At 34.9% G+C, this 18,061-nt stretch overlaps 3 protein-coding genes across 3 annotated transcripts; 1 reads left to right on the top strand and 2 right to left on the bottom strand.

Moving 5' to 3' along the window:
• On the top strand, positions 1-5,215 carry LOC116121827 (fatty acyl-CoA reductase 2-like). Its single transcript, XM_031407754.1, has 10 exons — positions 1-18; positions 1,705-1,777; positions 2,283-2,384; positions 2,684-2,885; positions 2,994-3,094; positions 3,179-3,347; positions 3,666-3,827; positions 4,056-4,134; positions 4,344-4,720; positions 5,059-5,215. Exons 1-10 carry the CDS (start codon positions 1-3, stop codon positions 5,213-5,215), a joined length of 1,440 nt encoding a protein of 479 aa, XP_031263614.1.
• Positions 5,216-7,695: 2,480 nt separating this feature from the next.
• LOC116118554 lies at positions 7,696-14,204 on the bottom strand. The gene is made up of 4 exons (XM_031404569.1): positions 12,687-14,204; positions 10,864-11,125; positions 8,980-9,157; positions 7,696-8,459 (listed from the first exon to the last, which is right to left on the bottom strand). Exons 1-4 carry the CDS (start codon positions 14,104-14,106, stop codon positions 7,899-7,901), a joined length of 2,421 nt encoding a protein of 806 aa, XP_031260429.1. The 5' UTR covers positions 14,107-14,204; the 3' UTR covers positions 7,696-7,898.
• Positions 14,205-14,993: 789 nt separating this feature from the next.
• Positions 14,994-17,895, bottom strand: LOC116121816 (PTI1-like tyrosine-protein kinase 1; the record flags this gene model as incomplete). The annotated part of the gene is made up of 6 exons (XM_031407748.1): positions 14,994-15,356; positions 15,489-15,575; positions 15,674-15,806; positions 16,928-17,201; positions 17,309-17,435; positions 17,548-17,895. Coding segments are annotated over 6 exons (1,101 nt in total), but the record flags the coding sequence as incomplete, so codon positions are not given.
• Between the last annotated feature and the right edge of the window lie 166 nt (positions 17,896-18,061).

Here is an 18,061-nt window from a genome sequence, read left to right as displayed (position 1 = left end):
ATGGCTCCTTGGTCTGTGGTGAGAACCCCTTATTTATAATGTTTCAAGAGTAATTTTAAGTGTGAAGTAATCCGCATGTAATTAGACCATGTGGCACTGTACTAATTGGCTTAAAGGTGAAATAATTTATGTGCGAGTTGACATGTGACTTGAAGTGCAACTTACAACCTAGGGAGTGAAGTACTCCACATGCAAGATAACATGTGGTTTTGGAGAGGTGACTGTTTGTTTTCCCCCAAAAGCTTCACATGTTCAAAAGGAGTTGGGTTCTAGAAGGTGGCCATTTGTCTTGGTGACAAAACATCTTAGAGGACACGTGTTGAAGTTTTATTCTGTATGTTTTTAACACCCAACATAATCCATGCAAAATCAAAAATAAAAGTCAACAAACTTGAATTATAAACTCTTTTATACTATTCATTATAGTTTTGCATCAATAAATTCTTTTTCTACCTTCTGCAATATATTTCGTACTTTATTCAATAATTTCCCTTGCACATTTTCTTGCGAGCTGGACTGTTCACGTCACATCAACAACGCCCTTTTCCGTACAGACTTTTTTCTATACCAATTTCATCTTAAATCTCGCTACAACACATGGATTGTACATAATATAAATAAATAAAAGAAAGATTTTTTGGAAGTTTTTCTTAGATTTTCTTTTTACGGGTCCATGCAAGCTGATTTATTTTATAAGGCTTGCTCTCGGTTCACGTACAGCTTCTACTTTCCCTCTAGACAAGCTCCAACGTGCAGAAACTGTTGGAATCCCCAGGAATGGGCCGCTGGATTTGGAAAATTCTGAAATTTTAACTGTTCATTCATAATGTTGAACAATGTGTATCTTGTTAAATAACTAATATCTAATTCTAAATATATATATAAGAAGTATTCTGCCTCATTTTCACCAATATCAGCTAATGATTCAGTCTTCGAAGCCATAAACTCATTGCAGCTAAATTCTTTCCCAATTAATGCACACTATAGGTTATCTGATAAAATAGATAAATTCTTTAGTGTTTTCGAAAATCTTGAATTATCTTTTATCTTAATATAATGCAACATGTCAGTACTGAGTGCTATCCATCCAAAACAAGCAATAAAAGTCAACGGACTTGAATTAAAAAATATTTGCAACAATAAATTCTTCTACAGCCTTCTGCAATATTTCTTACTTTATTCAATAATTTCCAAAGTCACGTTTTTGTAAGTTTACTTGCGAGCTGAATTATTACAGTCACATCAACAATACCTTTCATCCTTGCTTACCAACTTTCGTTTCTGGATTTTTCCCTATCTTTTAATAAACTATCTTATCATCTTAAAAACAGCCTTGTGTATATATATGGATGTCAAAAATAATATTTTAAACAATGTGTATCATGTTAAAGAGAATGCATTTAATTCTATATATATGAAGTATTGTGCCCCATTTTGATCAGAGTCAGGTAGCTATTCATTCTTTGAAGCCATGAACTCATTGCAGTTAAATTCTTTCCCAATTAATGCACGATATAGGTTTTCTAAGAAAATAGATAATACAAGTTGTATTTACAATACATTTTATGGTTCTTCTTCTCAGTTGAAGTTGAAATTGAAGAAAAATACACTTAAATTGTGTAGCAAAACTGTTGCGAAAGAAAAAGTGTCAATATACAGCAGACTATCAGTAGTATATGATGAGAAACCCAAGGCTGAAAGCAGCAAGAATGGCATTTTGAGTTTCTTCCTGGGAAGAATTATTTCATTAGTGGTGCCACTGGTCTCCTAGCCAAAGGTAAAAGAGACAACTTATCTTGTTTAATGTGGATCTCCATATTTCTTTTAGATACAACACTCATTTTAATAGTATTGGTTAACAATTTGTAACCTAACTTTCTTGCATCGATCAAAAATTGAAAAACTTTGCTTTTTTAACACTAATAGATGTGATGTGCGAGTAAATGAGTTTGTATAGATTTCATATCATAAACATGTCACACGTCATAGTCATAGTCATATTGGGACGGTACAATATTATAACTTATTTGCTTAATTTACAATTAATATTCTACAAAATATCTTTTCATTATTTCATATGGTCCATAAATAATGTGTTTACATAACATTCCATTGTTACAGTAGTTTATTTTATTTTATTTTTTTGCAAATATTGAATACTTAGTGAACAGATAAATTAAAACTACACATTTTTTTTAACCACGACGGAATGAAGGATACTGATCCCTCATCTATGCTCCTTTTTTTCCTTTTTCGTTTTTTTTTTTTTTTTTTGGGTGCAGCTGCAATTGAGAAGATACTACGAGCAGCACCTGAGGTTGGCAAAACCTATGTTTTAATTAAGGCAGAAAGCAAAGAAGCTGCATTAGAAAGAATAAAATCTGACGTAGCTAGGTTTCCATCTAATACATAAGCTTTATTATTTCAGCTTGTCTTAGTGCAGATGAATTAAATGATTCATTACGATCTTCTAACACTAAAAGACAAAAATCTAGACAGAATGTTTTTCATAAAAAACTATTATAAGTTGTTTAGTCCTTAAAAATCAAGCAGACATTCGCACCTGAATATTCTTACTTATCTTATTGAACAAAGTTTAAGTATGTATAAAATTGGTACTTTTCTAGCCATTTTCAATTATTTTGACTAACAAACTTTACTATTCTTTTTTTTATTCCCAATAACATTATAAATTCAACTTTATTCGACTTGGTGAGAGATATGCATGGGGAATCTTATCAAGAATTCATGTCAAGTAAGCTGGTTCCTGTACCTGGAAATATTGGTGAATCAAATCTTGGAATGAATCCTGATTTAATGAACGAAATTGCAAAAGAAGTAGATGTTATTATAAATTCAGCAGCCAATACAACATTTGATGAGAGGTTCCACCTCATCCTTCTTATCAACTTTTACAATTCTTCTTATATATAAATTTTATCTGATGACATCCTAATTTTATACATACTTAAACTTTGTTCAATGCAACTTAGATTTGATGTTGCTGTGAACATAAATACAAAAGGACCATCTCGAATACTCAATTTCGCAAAGCAGTGCAAGAAACTTTGTTGTTTCATACATGTATCAACCGGTAAGTAAATTTAAAGAGTAGAAAATTATGAAATAATTTAATTCGGTTAATCTATAGATATACTTAGTTTTTCATCTTGTGTAGCATACGTTACCATGGGAAACTTAGGCGAGAATCTCATCTCCAAAACCTCACCATTATCACACCCTCCTGTGGATGTTGATGCCGAAGTGAAGTTGGCTTTGGATTCAAGTCTTGCTTTTCACGGAAGTGCAGAAGTTACTCAGAAAATGAAAGAAATGGGTCTAGAAAGGTGATTTATTTAGTTTATACTTAACCTTCTTCATATTTACTAAATGTATTGTGAGCTTGTACTTTTATGGAGACACAGGGGTAACAGTCACATATAAGTTCTTTATTTCTCAAATGTATGTACAATTAATTTGATTGGTGATGTTATTAAGCTAAATTTCTTTGTGAGATATATGTATTGGCATGTTATATCCTCGTACTATTGACTTTTTCTCTGGATATAGTACAATTATGTTAAAATTAGTCGGTCAAGATATATTGTTTTGAATTTTTCCCTGAAATCAGTAAAGCTAGCTGATTACAAATTTCCATCCCACAGAGCAAAAAGTTGTGGTTGGAAAAATGTTTATGAGTTCACCAAGGCAATGGGAGAATTAGTAATTGATGAAAGCAGAGGAGAAATCCCAGTTGCTATTGTTCGTCCAAGCATTATTGTAAGCACTTTTAGAGAGCCTTTTCCTGGATGGATACAAGGAAACAGGTACCCCTTTCTTTTGTTATCAATAAATTACATCTTGCTATAATCTATTAAATCTCTTGTATTTCCATGTAGTATCACGAATTTATTATTCCAAAAGGTGTCTACACGCATTTATATGCAAATGATAAGTCGACGAAATGTTCATGGTAGCACGTAATATGAAATGCTTAGCATCACTCTTTCAGTAAAATCTCAATTACTAATTTTTTCTCTCTTGAAAATCATCAGGATGGCTGACCCAATTGCTATGGCATATTGCAAAGGCCACCTTCCTGCATTTCTAAACCCTGAAACAGTCATAGATATAGTAAGTATTTATCTTCTTCTTTTTCTTCCTCCTTGGGAAATTATTTGGGTTTGAAAAAAAAATTAGAATCAATAAAAAATAATAACATTTTACTATACTTTATCATTCATACAATAAACAGAAATAAGAATAAGAATTATCCATAAGATTTTCATTCTTTGTGCGCGTTAACATAACTATATACTTACAAAAATGAGGTGATCACACAGATTCCAGTTGATATGGTTGTGAATGCAACTATGTCTGCTGTCACAAAGCACGGAATTGCTAGGAAACCAGGGCTTAATGTGTACCATGTTTTATCTTCTGGAGTAAATCCAATGACGTTGGCTGACTTTTTTGATTTCCTATATGAACACTTCAAGTCCTATCCACTTAAGGACGTGAAGGGGAAGACTGTGGACATTAAAAGAGTGAAATTTTTCAGCTCAGTGGAAGATGTCCTCCCATGTATCTCAAAAGCAATTATGGAGCGATATGGGGTTGCTTCTGGTCAAGATGGACTCGCAAGAAAATTTTGCGAGAAGATAATTGATCAAAGGACAAACATGGTTAAGACATATGAACCCTATTATACTTCACGGTGGTAAGTTTTTTTTATTATTATTCTTATTTTTTCCTTAACTTATATAGTTGTTCACTAGATCGATGGATACAAAAATTGTTTTTTTATGTATTTTATAGTCAAATTATTAATCAAAGAATTTCGTAGAAGACTTTGATACTGTTTAAAATGCTTTTAGCGACAAAAGCATTCAAAAGTAAATGTTAAGAATGTTAAAAGATGAATGTTTGCAATGCTAAATTAAGTTTGATTACTATACACCTTAAAAGTAATACTATTAACTTATAAATTACACTAAGCTGTAGAGGTTATTATTTTTTTGAAAAGTTTGCTAATCATCTTGAATGCAAAACTGGTAGGTTTGACAGCACTGAAACCTATATACTATGGGAAGCCATGTCTGAGGACGAGAAGCTGAATTTTGGATTTGATGTGAAGAGCTTGGATTGGAGGAATTATTTTATCAATATTCATGTTCCAGGCTTAAGACAGCATGTGATCAAGAATGGCCGATAAAAAGGAAAACTTATAATTTAAGTTAATATAGCCTATCCTTTGTATTTGAGTGCAATTTATGTGACAACTAAATAATTTGAACAACAATGGTTGTAATAAGTCGTGTTTTATGTAACAAGTATAATGATAAATGATGTGACAATTATAAAATAGAACACATCAATTTGTACTATAATTGTTTTTATACATAATTTGTGTTGAATATTTACCAAACTTATATTGTGTGTGCACTAAAGTTGTGTGTGTGCACGGTTTTGTCTAAATTGCCCTTTTGTAATTTCATTACAAGTGTGTGCACACATCGTTCATTTGTGCAAGCATCTATTGTCTGACACATTTTATCAAGTGGCGTTCTCTCTTTTTTGTCTTCTCCATCAAGCTAATTTTGATTCATGAGATATTTGTGTAAGCTAACTTTACAGGTGTCACAATTTCCTTATGTGATCTTAAAATATTGTAAGGTTTTGTCTGTTGTCTCATAAGAAAGAGAAAATATATGTTTGTGATCCAACAAAAAGTTTGAATTTGTTTTATCCTCCATGTGTACAACTATGTTAGACGTATGTCTTTTGCATTTTAATTTCATGTGTGTGCACAATGGATATGTGCTTGCACACTTATGTCAGACATATGCATGGTGCACTTCATTTCATTTTTCGCTTCAAGTGTGTGCACACTTTACTTTTGTGCTAACATCGCATGTCTAGCTCATTTTTTACAAATTGCGTTTTTATCTTTATCAGTTGAGATATCTTTTGTTCATTTATTGTGTTATCATGAGGACCACCTAAGGTGTCCCAATATCCTCTATTGGTCTAGGGAAATAAGTTTTTTCCCTTTTTTGTTGTGGTCCCAAAAAATTAGTGGAATCTTTTCTATTTTTGGACCAACATATGTCAGCCCTTATTTGCTGACTTGGCAAAAATTGTTGAGCATGAAATTGGCCTATATCATCTTAATTTATTCTTGTTCATTTGTAAAGTCATTCCTTGGTAAACCAGTTTTCCAAAGAAAGTTCTACCTAAGCCTACAAAATGACCACTGTCCAACCCAATTCCTCTCAAAGGCCCACTTTCCAGCCCAATTCTTATCAATTTGGGAGTCGGTTCCTATCAAACGGTATCAGAGCCAAACCCCGTCTAAGCCCATGTTTAGGAAGAGGTGACCTAGGAAAGGGGGACCTGATAGAGTAGGCCACCCAAAGTGAAGCCGTCCATTGTGGGCCAACAATGTTCCGGAAGGGGCTACGCGGGAAAGGACTACCTGGGAGAGTAGGCCACCCAAAGTGAAGCCATCCAAAATAGGCCAATGTGAACGTTGCGTCTCGAAGCATGGGGGAATGTTAGGATCCTACATTTGAGAGGAAAAATGTGTGAGCATGTGCATCCTCCCTTGGTAAGCTGATTTTCCAAGGAAAGTTCTACCCAAGCCCACAAAAGGACCACTATCTCCGCCCAATTCTTATCAATTTGAGAGTGGATTCCCATCACATTCTAAATAGCCAAGTTCAAATAAATCTCAGATTAAGCAACGAGGTTTTAAGCTTATAAGTTTAAGTTCATGTGCGTTAATCTGGTTTCAGAAGTTAGTTAAATTTTGTGTTTCTTCAGGTGTGTTTGTTTATGTTGAGATGGCAGATCACATAGATCACCAGCCTATATCTTTGAGAATGTATATAAACACTTCTGTATTGTTTTAATTCAGTAAATGAAATACAAGTCAAAATCCTTTCATTTTTTGTCTTTCTTTTCTTTGAATTATCTGTTTCTCTTAATTTTCTCTTCAACAATAGAAAATCTTTTCAAAAAGCATATGCTGAAAGAATGGTGAAAAAGTGACAATCATAAGTCAAGACCAAGAATATTTGAGTAATTGATATATTGCCAGCAATTGAGGGAATGACTTCAACCAGAAAATAGCATGCTAGCTATTGCATAAAACATATAGACGTTCAGAAAACACGCATTTCATTGCCAAAAGTCATGAATGAATCTAGTTAAGTTATGTATCACCATAACTGGATCAAATTACCATGGAAATATTTACCCAAAGACCGAAATTTCACTCTTCCTGCTTACCATTATACCAGCCAGAAATTGTAGCCAAGATATTCAGCATTACAAATACAAACTTCATGATCCCTTCAGAATTATTATACAACTTCCCCTTCATCACTTCCATTCTTGTATATCTTTGAAAGATAAAATAGAAAACAATAAATGCTATTCTAAATTAAGTATTACTATTCTAAATTAAGTTTATATTGGTCTGAGAGCAACGAAACCTACAAATCATGGGAAGCCATGTCTTTACTCTTTAGAAGAGAAGCTATGCGAAGAGGTTGGATTGAAATTTGAAAGGATTATTTTGCCAATATTCATGTTCCAGCTGGTTTAAGAAAGTATGTCATGAATGGTGGATGAGAAGGAAAATTTATATTTTAAGCTACAATAATATGTTCCTTGTAATTACAATTAAGATAATTTGAACAAAAATTAATGGTATATTTAATAAAAATTTGCTGATAACCTTCAACTCAAATCACCATTAGTTCAAGATGTCCCAAGAACATCTGCAACAAGTGGAGAGACTCAAAAAAAATTCTCAATGTATTTGGCTCACAGTCAGAGGAAAGTATAAAACATATAGAAAAAGTTTCATTGCCTCTAGTCATGAATGAACTTCAATCCTCCGCCTGCCCGAAATACCGGCCGGAAATTGTGGCCAAGATATTGAGCATTACAACTTCATCATCCAGTTCAGACTTCCCAGCTCGCAGTCTGGCACATTTCCGGAGCAGACTCCGGAAAGCAGCAGAAGTGTCGGCGTCTAGTGGAGTATCAACTGTTGCGCACAATGAAAATAGCCACACACAATCATTTCTAGACAGCGTGCTAAATGTCTCTATAGAGGTTATGCGTTTTCTCAGCACTGATACTCGAGCTACGGAATCCATATTTAGAATTGCAGATAATGTAGGGTGGTTGGTAGAATCATCAATTGGAGAAGTTTTAGGATTTGGATGGCATGGAGAATTTTCATCATCCTCAGTATTTAGCAGAGATGGCTCATCAGCTGCGATTTTATGGCTGAAACTGTCAACAGGCTGACAGGAATGAAGTTCATCGGTTTTAGCAATAGTACTATCAGGGAGTTGACAGGATTCATTGTCCTTGTGAAAAATGACCACATCTTGCAGTTTACCAGCAAGTTGAGAGCTTGGATTCTCGATACCTGACAGAACCTGATATTAAAATAAACAATAAAGTAAACAAAGTCAGTTTCCAGAATGTGGAGTTAGGCAATTCGGATAAATATAGCGTTCTGCATTCTCAGATTAGACAAGGAAACCAACCTCAGCTTTTTCTCTCCTGAAATTTTTTATAGAAAGAAAATATGGCTTTACTGGATTCTCTAAAATAAAGAATTTTAAGGTATTTTTCTTTTCCTCATTCGCTCAAGAACCAACCTGATCCTCGCTCATTTCTTCAGACAGCATATTCTAGATGAAAAATCAGTTTTCCAGGTTTGATTACTCTAAGAAAGAGAAGAGAATGGAGATAGAAATAGTCATTTATTCTTTTAAGCACGTTTCTGTTTGATCAAAATTAAACTTCTCCATGACTAACTTATGCTAGTTTCCACCTCAATTATTTGTAGCTAGGAAGCCAGCAGAGATGCAAATTTCTATAATTTCATAAAGCAAATCATATGCAATCCACATATAAGAATAAAACTAATAAACTGGTGTCTAAGAAACATACCTGTCGTAGCTTTGAAAAGTCAGCAAGAAATGAATCCTCCCATTCTTTCAATGGCATCAAGTGTTCTGGACACCGTGGGATATCAGGAATCCGGGGCATATAAACACTCTGTTCTTTAGAAGGTTTGCTCTGATCACGCTTCGCCACCTTCACTCTTGGAATGTGAGCAGCTTCCCATCTGAGCATCAGAAAGAAATTGTTTAGTATATTCCACAATTGTAGCTTTATGTTCATTTTAAAAATTTTAAAATTAGTAACAGAAAACTAAAAGCAACAATACAAGATCATATTACACAGCCCTGTACTGCAGACAGCAAAAGCTAAAAACATGTACCACTAGTTCTAAACCTTAACATGCATCATAAATGTTTCAATCTGCAATTGAGGCACTGTCCCGTAGTAGAATTGAATACAGCCGCTGTACATAAACAAGCTGAATAATATGGATCACACCCTACCAGATAAGCTCACTTAGATTCAAGTTTATCCAAAGTTCTAAAATTTTGCATTTTTATTTACATTAGAAAGCTCCTAGCATCCCATCCATTCGACAGTGCAATGGCTATGGTGATCCCAAATAAAAGCAAAACTTCCCAGGTCAATATGTGATCTTTTTGGAACTGAAAGGAAACCCTGAAATGTGATTGTGGCATTGTGCTCATGTGGTCAAATATTCACTGATTACTTGTAAGTATATATACATATATATAGATATTTGGTTCTTGTGTGCACATGAAAAATTGAAGCTCCAACAGAACATTGATGATTCACTGTTCCAACTTTATTTCTTTCCGAAGTCATGTTTGTGTGGAGAATTATTTGTGATTTGGAGGCTTAGGAGAATAGTGGGGATATTCAAATCGATCAAGAAAAGTTATTTCTATTCATGTCAAATTTCAATCTAATCACTCCTAAAGTCGGAACTCCAACTCTACAAAAAAAAAATCCAGAAAAGCTCTCAACTACTGATGAATAGAAGAGGAAAGGTGAATCTCATTGAAGAGATGAATGATTTCTTCTTGAAACTGGAGACAAGTTTATTTGACTATCCATTTCTAAGTCCAGCGTCAAGAACAAATTATGCTAGACTGTATCACCTTCCAAGGTATAGAGTGAAAAAAAGTTATGGCTTTGACATGACTAACCAACAGTCCATATAAATATTGTGCTTCAAAAAATGTTATGCTTATTGCATTACTTAATAATTTTCTAGCGGAAGGGTTGAAAAAATCAGTTTATCACAGCTGGAATTCTTCTCTTCTATGATTTCTCTCTTTTAACACATTACTTGATTCAGTTGTAAAGTCAGCCATTGAAATTAATTGATAACACAGGACCAAGGTATAGAGTGAAAAAATCATTCAAAAGCCCCCTACTTTTACTGAAGACAACCAATATTCAACAACAAATAGATGAAGAATGAATCCACCATTTGCATTTCTTTTTCTTTTTGAATAAATCCACATTGGTACAACCCTATAATCACCAAAGATGTGTTGTCATGACTCAAAGAAAAGTGTTCGTCCTTAATTTTTTTCTCCATCCACAAATGCTGCACCATTACAAAATTTTCAAGAACACATATCCAAAACAAGAGCAAAACCCGGTGACATGTGAAATCCAGAATAAGAAAAAGAAAACCAGAATTTCACTAGATAGAGTCCTTAAAATCCAGAAAGCATTCCAGCATAGCCTTTTATAGGAAGGTCTTCTACCAAGTCACAAGAGTTACAAGCAATCACTGGCTGAAAAGAGGCTCACTCTTTAAAGGATAATATACCATTAATAAGATCAAATAAAGAAAACATAGATAACCTAGATGTTATGGGAAAATGAGAATAACTGCATTTTGTGAAGGAATCAAATAAGGATTTAGAGTGCTACCTGACGCGCCGAAGATATTCTAATCCATCTCCGGGAGGTCCAGAATCAAAATCAGGCTCGCCTTCTACCAAAAAGGCAGGTCTCTGAATGCTACAATAATCTTCATCACTGTCATATTCTTCACTGCACTCTCCTTGTTTGACCATATATGAACCTTCACCCTCAGTACTAGCGCTATAACCAGGATTCAAGATATCCACATTTACCTCATAACCGTCCATGTGTTCTGATTCATTATCCACGTTTTGCGAATACTCTTCCCCTGAAAGTAATAGAAAATTTAGAAGCAATTGTGAAATTCTAAAATCTAAGAAGTTCAAACCACAGAAAGATCAAACATCAACTCCAGTAACAGTGCTAGGTACAAGAATCATTTTTTATTCATGTGTGACATTCAAAAGTCGAATTTCATTACAAGTATCCTCACTACATTCTTTCAGTTATAAACGAATGTAACGTGTTATCATCCAACACACTTTCCCTACAAAATCTAAATCGAGAGTAATAATTTCTATGTACAAAGACTGTACACAGTTTGTATACAAGACAGCTATGACATGCTAAGTACACAGATAAGAGACTTTGAAAATACTGCACAAAGAACTTTGCAGATTGCTCTAGGCCACTCTTCAACGCACAAAGATATTGAAATTGTTCCCTCTTCCCCTTGCAGCAACAACACCTGTGACAACAGAAAATGATCCCATCAAATTGACACAAGAAGAGCTAGAACCCACTACAAAGAAGAGGTGGAGGAAAAGCATTCAAAAAGGTCCATGGACTCCAAAAGGAAGAAGAAGAAAGGGAAAAAAAACCCTTAAAAGGAAAAATTCACAGAAAACTTCCATTCCAGTGCTACAAAATAGCAAATCATGGCCAAACCACATATACGATAACTGTCAACAGAGATCTTAGCTCAAACAGAGTAAATGGAAGGGAGATTAAAGAAAGGCTTTTAAAAGATGTATTTTAGAAAATTATAGCTTTCCTTAAAACAACAGCACAATATGATTTTCAAAAAATTTCATGGCAGAAGAGCAATCTAAAAGTTTAGAAAATTGCATCTGGTTTCTTCTCTATTGCAATCACAAGATAGACAAAATGCTAGGAGTGGTAGATTATTAACCTCTTTGCTGAATGTCAATGCAGTCTTACTTGACACCAATCTCATCAAAGATGCTTCAAGTGTTCCTAGGCTACTCCTTAAAGCTATACAAAGTTCAGAGAATCTTGCTATGAAGTAACACAATTAAATAGCTGACTAATCATACACATTCTTTCCTTTTTCAAATACCTCATGTCAGATTAGAAATACAAATAGAATAACTGAGTAATAAGCATTGGCCAGAAGCAGTGCGTCAGCTGTTATATCAGCTTCTCAGAGAATTAAAGAAAATCTGGAGTATTTCTTGCCAGAGGCTGCACGACTAGATTACAAGCTATTCCTCTAACTAAGGTTTCATTGAAAACTACTCCCCATTCTAAGAAACTATTATCTAAATAAGATTAGTTCAGATCCCCTTTCATACGGAAGCTCGGTTGTTTGAAATTTGGGTATTAAAGAGAACAAAACCATACACAAAATGCCACCAAAAGAAATAAATTCAACAATATGTGCTTGTTCATAATATTATACCATCAAATCATTGAGCTCTACACTGTCATCATAATCTGCTATTGTAGATCAAATCATAATGCCAAAGATTCTTTTAGACACATAAAATAAAACTATAAAAAAACAAAAGTGGCATGTGTTTACACAATAATAACAGGTAGAGCTTAAGATACTTGAAAAATAAAAATTAGCAGATAATGAAACTTACCAAGAATCTCATGGGTCTCTGGCTTCCTTGAAAAGTTCTGCCGAGGATCGAAGTTCAAGAGGATGTGCTTCTGATGCTTGGAGCTGAACAGGTCATCATACTCAGTCATCACCACAGGTCCAAGTCCAGTGTATACATCCCTCCACATTTTCCGCTGTTCCACAATGTTGACAAACCTCAAGGCCTCCATCTCCTTCCTTGAGTACATAATTTTCTCTTGTTTTCCATCCTTTAAACCACCATCTTGACCAGCCCCATAATCAGTCAAATTCTTAATCTTTTCACTCATCTCCGAAGCCTTTTTCGCATCTTTTGCCTTCCTTCTCGATCTTCTTGCCTTCTTTCCATCCACTTCTTGCTCCGTCTCCCCTTTCTTCCCGTTCCTCTCTATCATTTTAGAAACCCTAACAGTTTCAATCAATGCTGTATCATCAATTACTTCAATCCTAAGAGAAGGCCTAACACTCACATCACTTACTCTTGCACCATCAATCTTCACACCATTATTTTGCACTAGTTTGTGTACTTCCTGACTTGCCAGACCAGAAACTTCAAGTTCTGCCAATAACTGCTTTTTCTTGGCCTCCAACAAAGCTTCAGATTTCATTTCTTTTCTATCTTCATTGTCACCTTCCACAACGGAACTCGTCTCAACTTTGACCTCAGACTCCTCTTCATTGAAGTTATCACATTCTTGAACTGCAGAACAACTCACTTCAAGTTTCACAAAATCTTTCGAAGTCTTTTCAAAAGTAGCAACACAACCCACCTCACTATTCTCTGATTCTTCAACTTCCAAACCAAAAGCCTGCACCTTTCTATCACAAACCACCCCATTGCCCTCACATCCAGAAAATTCAGAGACCATCTCACCCCCAACCTCAGACTCCTTCTTTTCATTGACTTCACCACGTTCTTGAATTCCAGAGCAACCCACTTCACGTTTCACAGAATCTTTCAGAGTCTTTTCAAAATTAGCAAGACAGCCCACTTCACTATTCTCTGTTTCTTCAACTTCCACACCAAACGCTTTCACCTTTTTCTCACAAACAATCCCTTTTTCTTCCCAACCAGAGAACCCAGAAACTAAATCACAAGCAGTGACCTCTTCATCAACAGAACCCAACAATTCTTGACCAAGTTCTTGTTTTTCTTCAGTAAAGTCGATATGACTCTCACATTCACCTTTAACACAAGAACAAGCCGCCTTCTTGAAACAACTGCAAGCGGCCGCCATGGTTGAAGAGTCTTCTTGTCTTGGAGCTGAAGAAGTATCATCAGAGGACTGTACTGAATCTTGTGAGGCAACGGAAGAGAGAGAAGCGAATTGTTCTCGTTCTTCTAGTTGTTGCATAGAGGGAGTCTTTTGTTGAAATTGAGTGGTTATTGGTTTGAAAGCAGAGTGTTTATCATCAGTCATCTCTAATTCAGTAGAGAACGAAAACTATTTGGAGAGAGAGAGCACAAAAGTATAAAACCCTCGTGGAAATTCAAAACTAGTTGAAGACTTGAAGTGCGTAGTGGAAAATTGCTGTGGAGTAGCGTAGTAACATACATATATATAGAGCTATAGGGCTACAGATGTAACAATCTTTCAGGGACTTGATAATTCCTAAGAAACGCCTGATCAAAATTGATTTCTTAGTCTTTATTACTTAGGGGTGAAGGGCATTAAGTCTTTTTATTCTTTTCAATTAAATTTATGTATAATCCACGTAATTAGAATTTCTATTTTTCTTTTAAATTTCGAAAGTTTATTACTTAGGGGTGATTTGCTTGCTTCTAGAAATAATTTTGGATGCAATTTTAAAATTATTTTATTTTACCACGTTTTATCTTATTAAATCCCACATTTTATCTTTAGGTTTCAAATTTATCATTTGAATAACAATTTTTACACTTTTTTTCGAATGGACCCTCCAAGTTTAAAAATTGTCATAAATATTGTCTTTTAAAATACTAATTCACTCATCTATTTTAGTGTAGAGAATAAAATGATAACTTTGGTAGTTTGGTGTGAAAAAAATAAATTACTAATGCTCGAATGGACCCTCAAAGTTTGAAAATAGTATGATAGATAACATATTTCATAAAAAAATATACATATACCAAGAATGAACATAACATAATTAGGGTTAGATCAAAGATCAACATAATTCCACGCACAACCTAAAAACCCCTAATGCTCTATCATCGAACCATTGAGGAACAGCAAAAGATTCTATATCATAGAGTTCAAAGGTCCATAAAACATGGCCGATAACTGAGTATGAACGCAAAAGAAAACAAAGCGTACCCAGGTATCCACAAACCCAATTCATTGTCAACAATTCGGGACTTTAAAAAAAGACATCAGCACCAGCAGCAGCAGACAAATGTTAAAAGTGACACTACAAGGACAATCCAATCCTACACATCTGCTCTCATATTATACGGAATCGATTCTCATATATGAAAAATTAAAAAATATATATGAAAACAAACTGTGAACAAGCGTCAGAACTTCAAACAAGCAGAGAAATTGAGTTTATTTGCTTTTTAGGTCTCTGGGGCTGGAGCTGCAGGTTGGGCTGGTGGCTTCAGAAGTGGTTGAAGAGCCTTTACGACAATGCTCATATTCGGCCTGAACTCAGCTTCATACTGCACACACAATGCTGCAACAGCTGCCAGCTGCATCGAACATAGATAATATTGTCAGTGATATTACCACCAAAAAGGAAACAGCAGCAGCAATGTTTCAACGCAAATGTACCTGAGCTTCTCAACCCAAAAAGGAAAACTATGCATGTAAGAGAGAGATACCTTAGCTACTCCTTTAGGAGGGTATTCTCCTTTTAGCTTGGGATCCACACACTGTTTAACTTTGTCTTCACTTAATCTCGGAGTAGCCTTAACAAAAATTAAGTTTGTCAGCCAAAATCACAGGGAAAGAGAACTGGAAGAGTAAAGAGAATGATAATAACATGAAAGTAGACAAATGGACTGACCCAGGTAACAAGACTCTGTTGTCCACGAGGCATAGTGTGATCAACGGGTTTCCTTCCTGTCAAAAGCTCTAGAAGGACTACTCCAAAGCTGTACACATCACTTTTCTGGGTCAATTGCCCGGTCATCGCATATCTGCAAATCAGTTTTGCAAGCCACAAGTTAGCTGTAAGCATCCACAATAAATGTGTCTAAAACTAGATTTATAAGATCATAATGTAAATTACGTACGACAACACAGGCATTGCCATGAAAAAAAATGATTTGAGTAACACTAGGCCAGACAAAATGGTCCATATATTTGCACCACTGCTAAGTACATCAACAAGAACTACACTAAAACTTTTCTTTATTAAGAAAAGATGAAATAAGTGGCAAACATCATTCATGTTTAGATCTGCTATTTTCAATCCACATTAGGTTATGAGTCTGGTCAAAGAAATCCCTTAAAGAATGCTGCTGTTAAAAACATACTTTCTCAAACTGGTTCTAGATGCATCTTAAACATTAATTTGAATAAAGTGCATGCTACATCAAAATGATTAGGCTCCAAAAGCCAAACTTATTTTAAGAAAGATTAAATTATAATGACAAAATAACTATGATAAACTACCAATGGGACCTCTAAAGAAATCCATTTAAGATGATCTTGCAAGGCAAACCAAGCTCGAAATGGTTTTACCCCAGAGCATGAGATTAATTGTCCAACAGCTTATCCTCACCTAATTCTCGTTTTCTATTCCTCTTCCTCTTCCAGAAAAAAGGTGAGGGGGAATAATGAAAAGAAAGGTAGAGGTCATAGAAATTCAAATTCTATCCTTCAATTTCTTTCTCCCATTTCTTCATCTCTCTCCATTCAATAAGCATCACTACTTCTATGCATTTATCTTTCAGATGAAAATAAATTATCAAAAAATATGATATGACTTTAGTTCTTCTTAAGGTAGTTCTGCTAAAGCATGGTCCATTCTTCATAGTCCTTTTGCACTGAGTTTTATACAGGCCAGCATCTTAGCAAGTTAAACTCCAGGTAACTTTGTCCAGACTCAGAATAAGTAATGCAGAGCACAGAAATTTAAACAACAAAAAAGAAAAGCATTGGACTGAAACGAAAACCACTCCAGGTCAAATCACAGGCAATAACATCATGTTTGAAAATTAGCAGCAACAAACATAACCAATGATTCAACCAAGGAAATAATCAATAAAAAGCATTACAAAATGATAATAGAACAAAAGGCTTTTAGAAGGATTACTCTGGAGCATGATAGCCAAAGGTTCCCAAAACACGAGTAGAATGAAGACGAGCAGCCATGTCAGGAGCCTGATTTGAAAGGTTAAAATCTGCAATCTTGGCCTTGAAATCTTCAAAGAGAAGCACATTGCTAGATCTGATATCTCTGTGGATTATAGAAGGTTGAACCTTCTCATGCAAGTACTCTAAACCCCTAGCTGCGTCAACTGCAATTCTAACCCGTGTCATCCAGTCAAGCACTGGACCTGGTTGTGCTCCTTGAACACCCTTCCTACCTGTAATTGCCCACATGCTCAAATTAGTGGATAAAAGTTTCTCCCATTTAATTCATGAAAGTTATTCTATATTGCAAATGAAGATTAAGCAAGCTGACATCATATACCATGCAATATGTCATGAAGAGATCCCATCGTTGCAAACTCATATGCGAGCACACGGAGATTTCCATCAACACAGTAACCAAGCAACTCAACAAGATTTTCATGCTTCAATCTTGAAACCATTGAAACCTGAATTCAATAGTTGGACAAAATTAAAGCAATACCTTAAAGAAGTTATTTTGTTATCAACAACAACAAACTGAACAAAAAGAGACCTGTCTTTATTAAGTTTATGATATACCTGAGTCAAAAACTCAACATTCGTCTCGGGCTCAGATGAAACATCTAGCTTCTTTACAGCAACAGCTTTTCCACTACTTAAGTTTGCATAATACACTCTTCCATATGATCCTTCACCAATCAATGCCTTTGATCCAAAATTGTCAGTTGTTTCTTTCAGTTCATCCAAAGACAATGCTGGCACTTCAATAGGTGGAGCTGCCTTTTGCACTTCCGGTTTAGCAGGAGCTGAAACCTTTGATTTGTGGTTCCCTAAAATGCAGAAAATAGTTGAGATAGGGAAAGCATTATAGGAAATGCCTAAAACAAGTAAACACGTATTTATGTTTATCAAACAGTACAAATCATGTTATCTCTTACTGGTAAATATGTCAGATTAATATTTTTTTATAGAAAAGAATGAGAATCCAGAATGTGATTGCAGGTTCAAGACTGTCTCTTAAAACCTCATTTCCATTCATTCACCATAACTCCAGTGATCAGTATGTAAATAAGAACATACTCTGAANTTTGAT

Source organism: Pistacia vera, unplaced genomic scaffold (genome assembly GCF_008641045.1).
Source record: "Pistacia vera cultivar Batoury unplaced genomic scaffold, PisVer_v2 Contig102, whole genome shotgun sequence".
Classification (NCBI taxonomy): Eukaryota; Viridiplantae; Streptophyta; class Magnoliopsida; order Sapindales; family Anacardiaceae; genus Pistacia; species Pistacia vera.
This window is presented reverse-complemented; position numbering and strand designations above follow the sequence as displayed.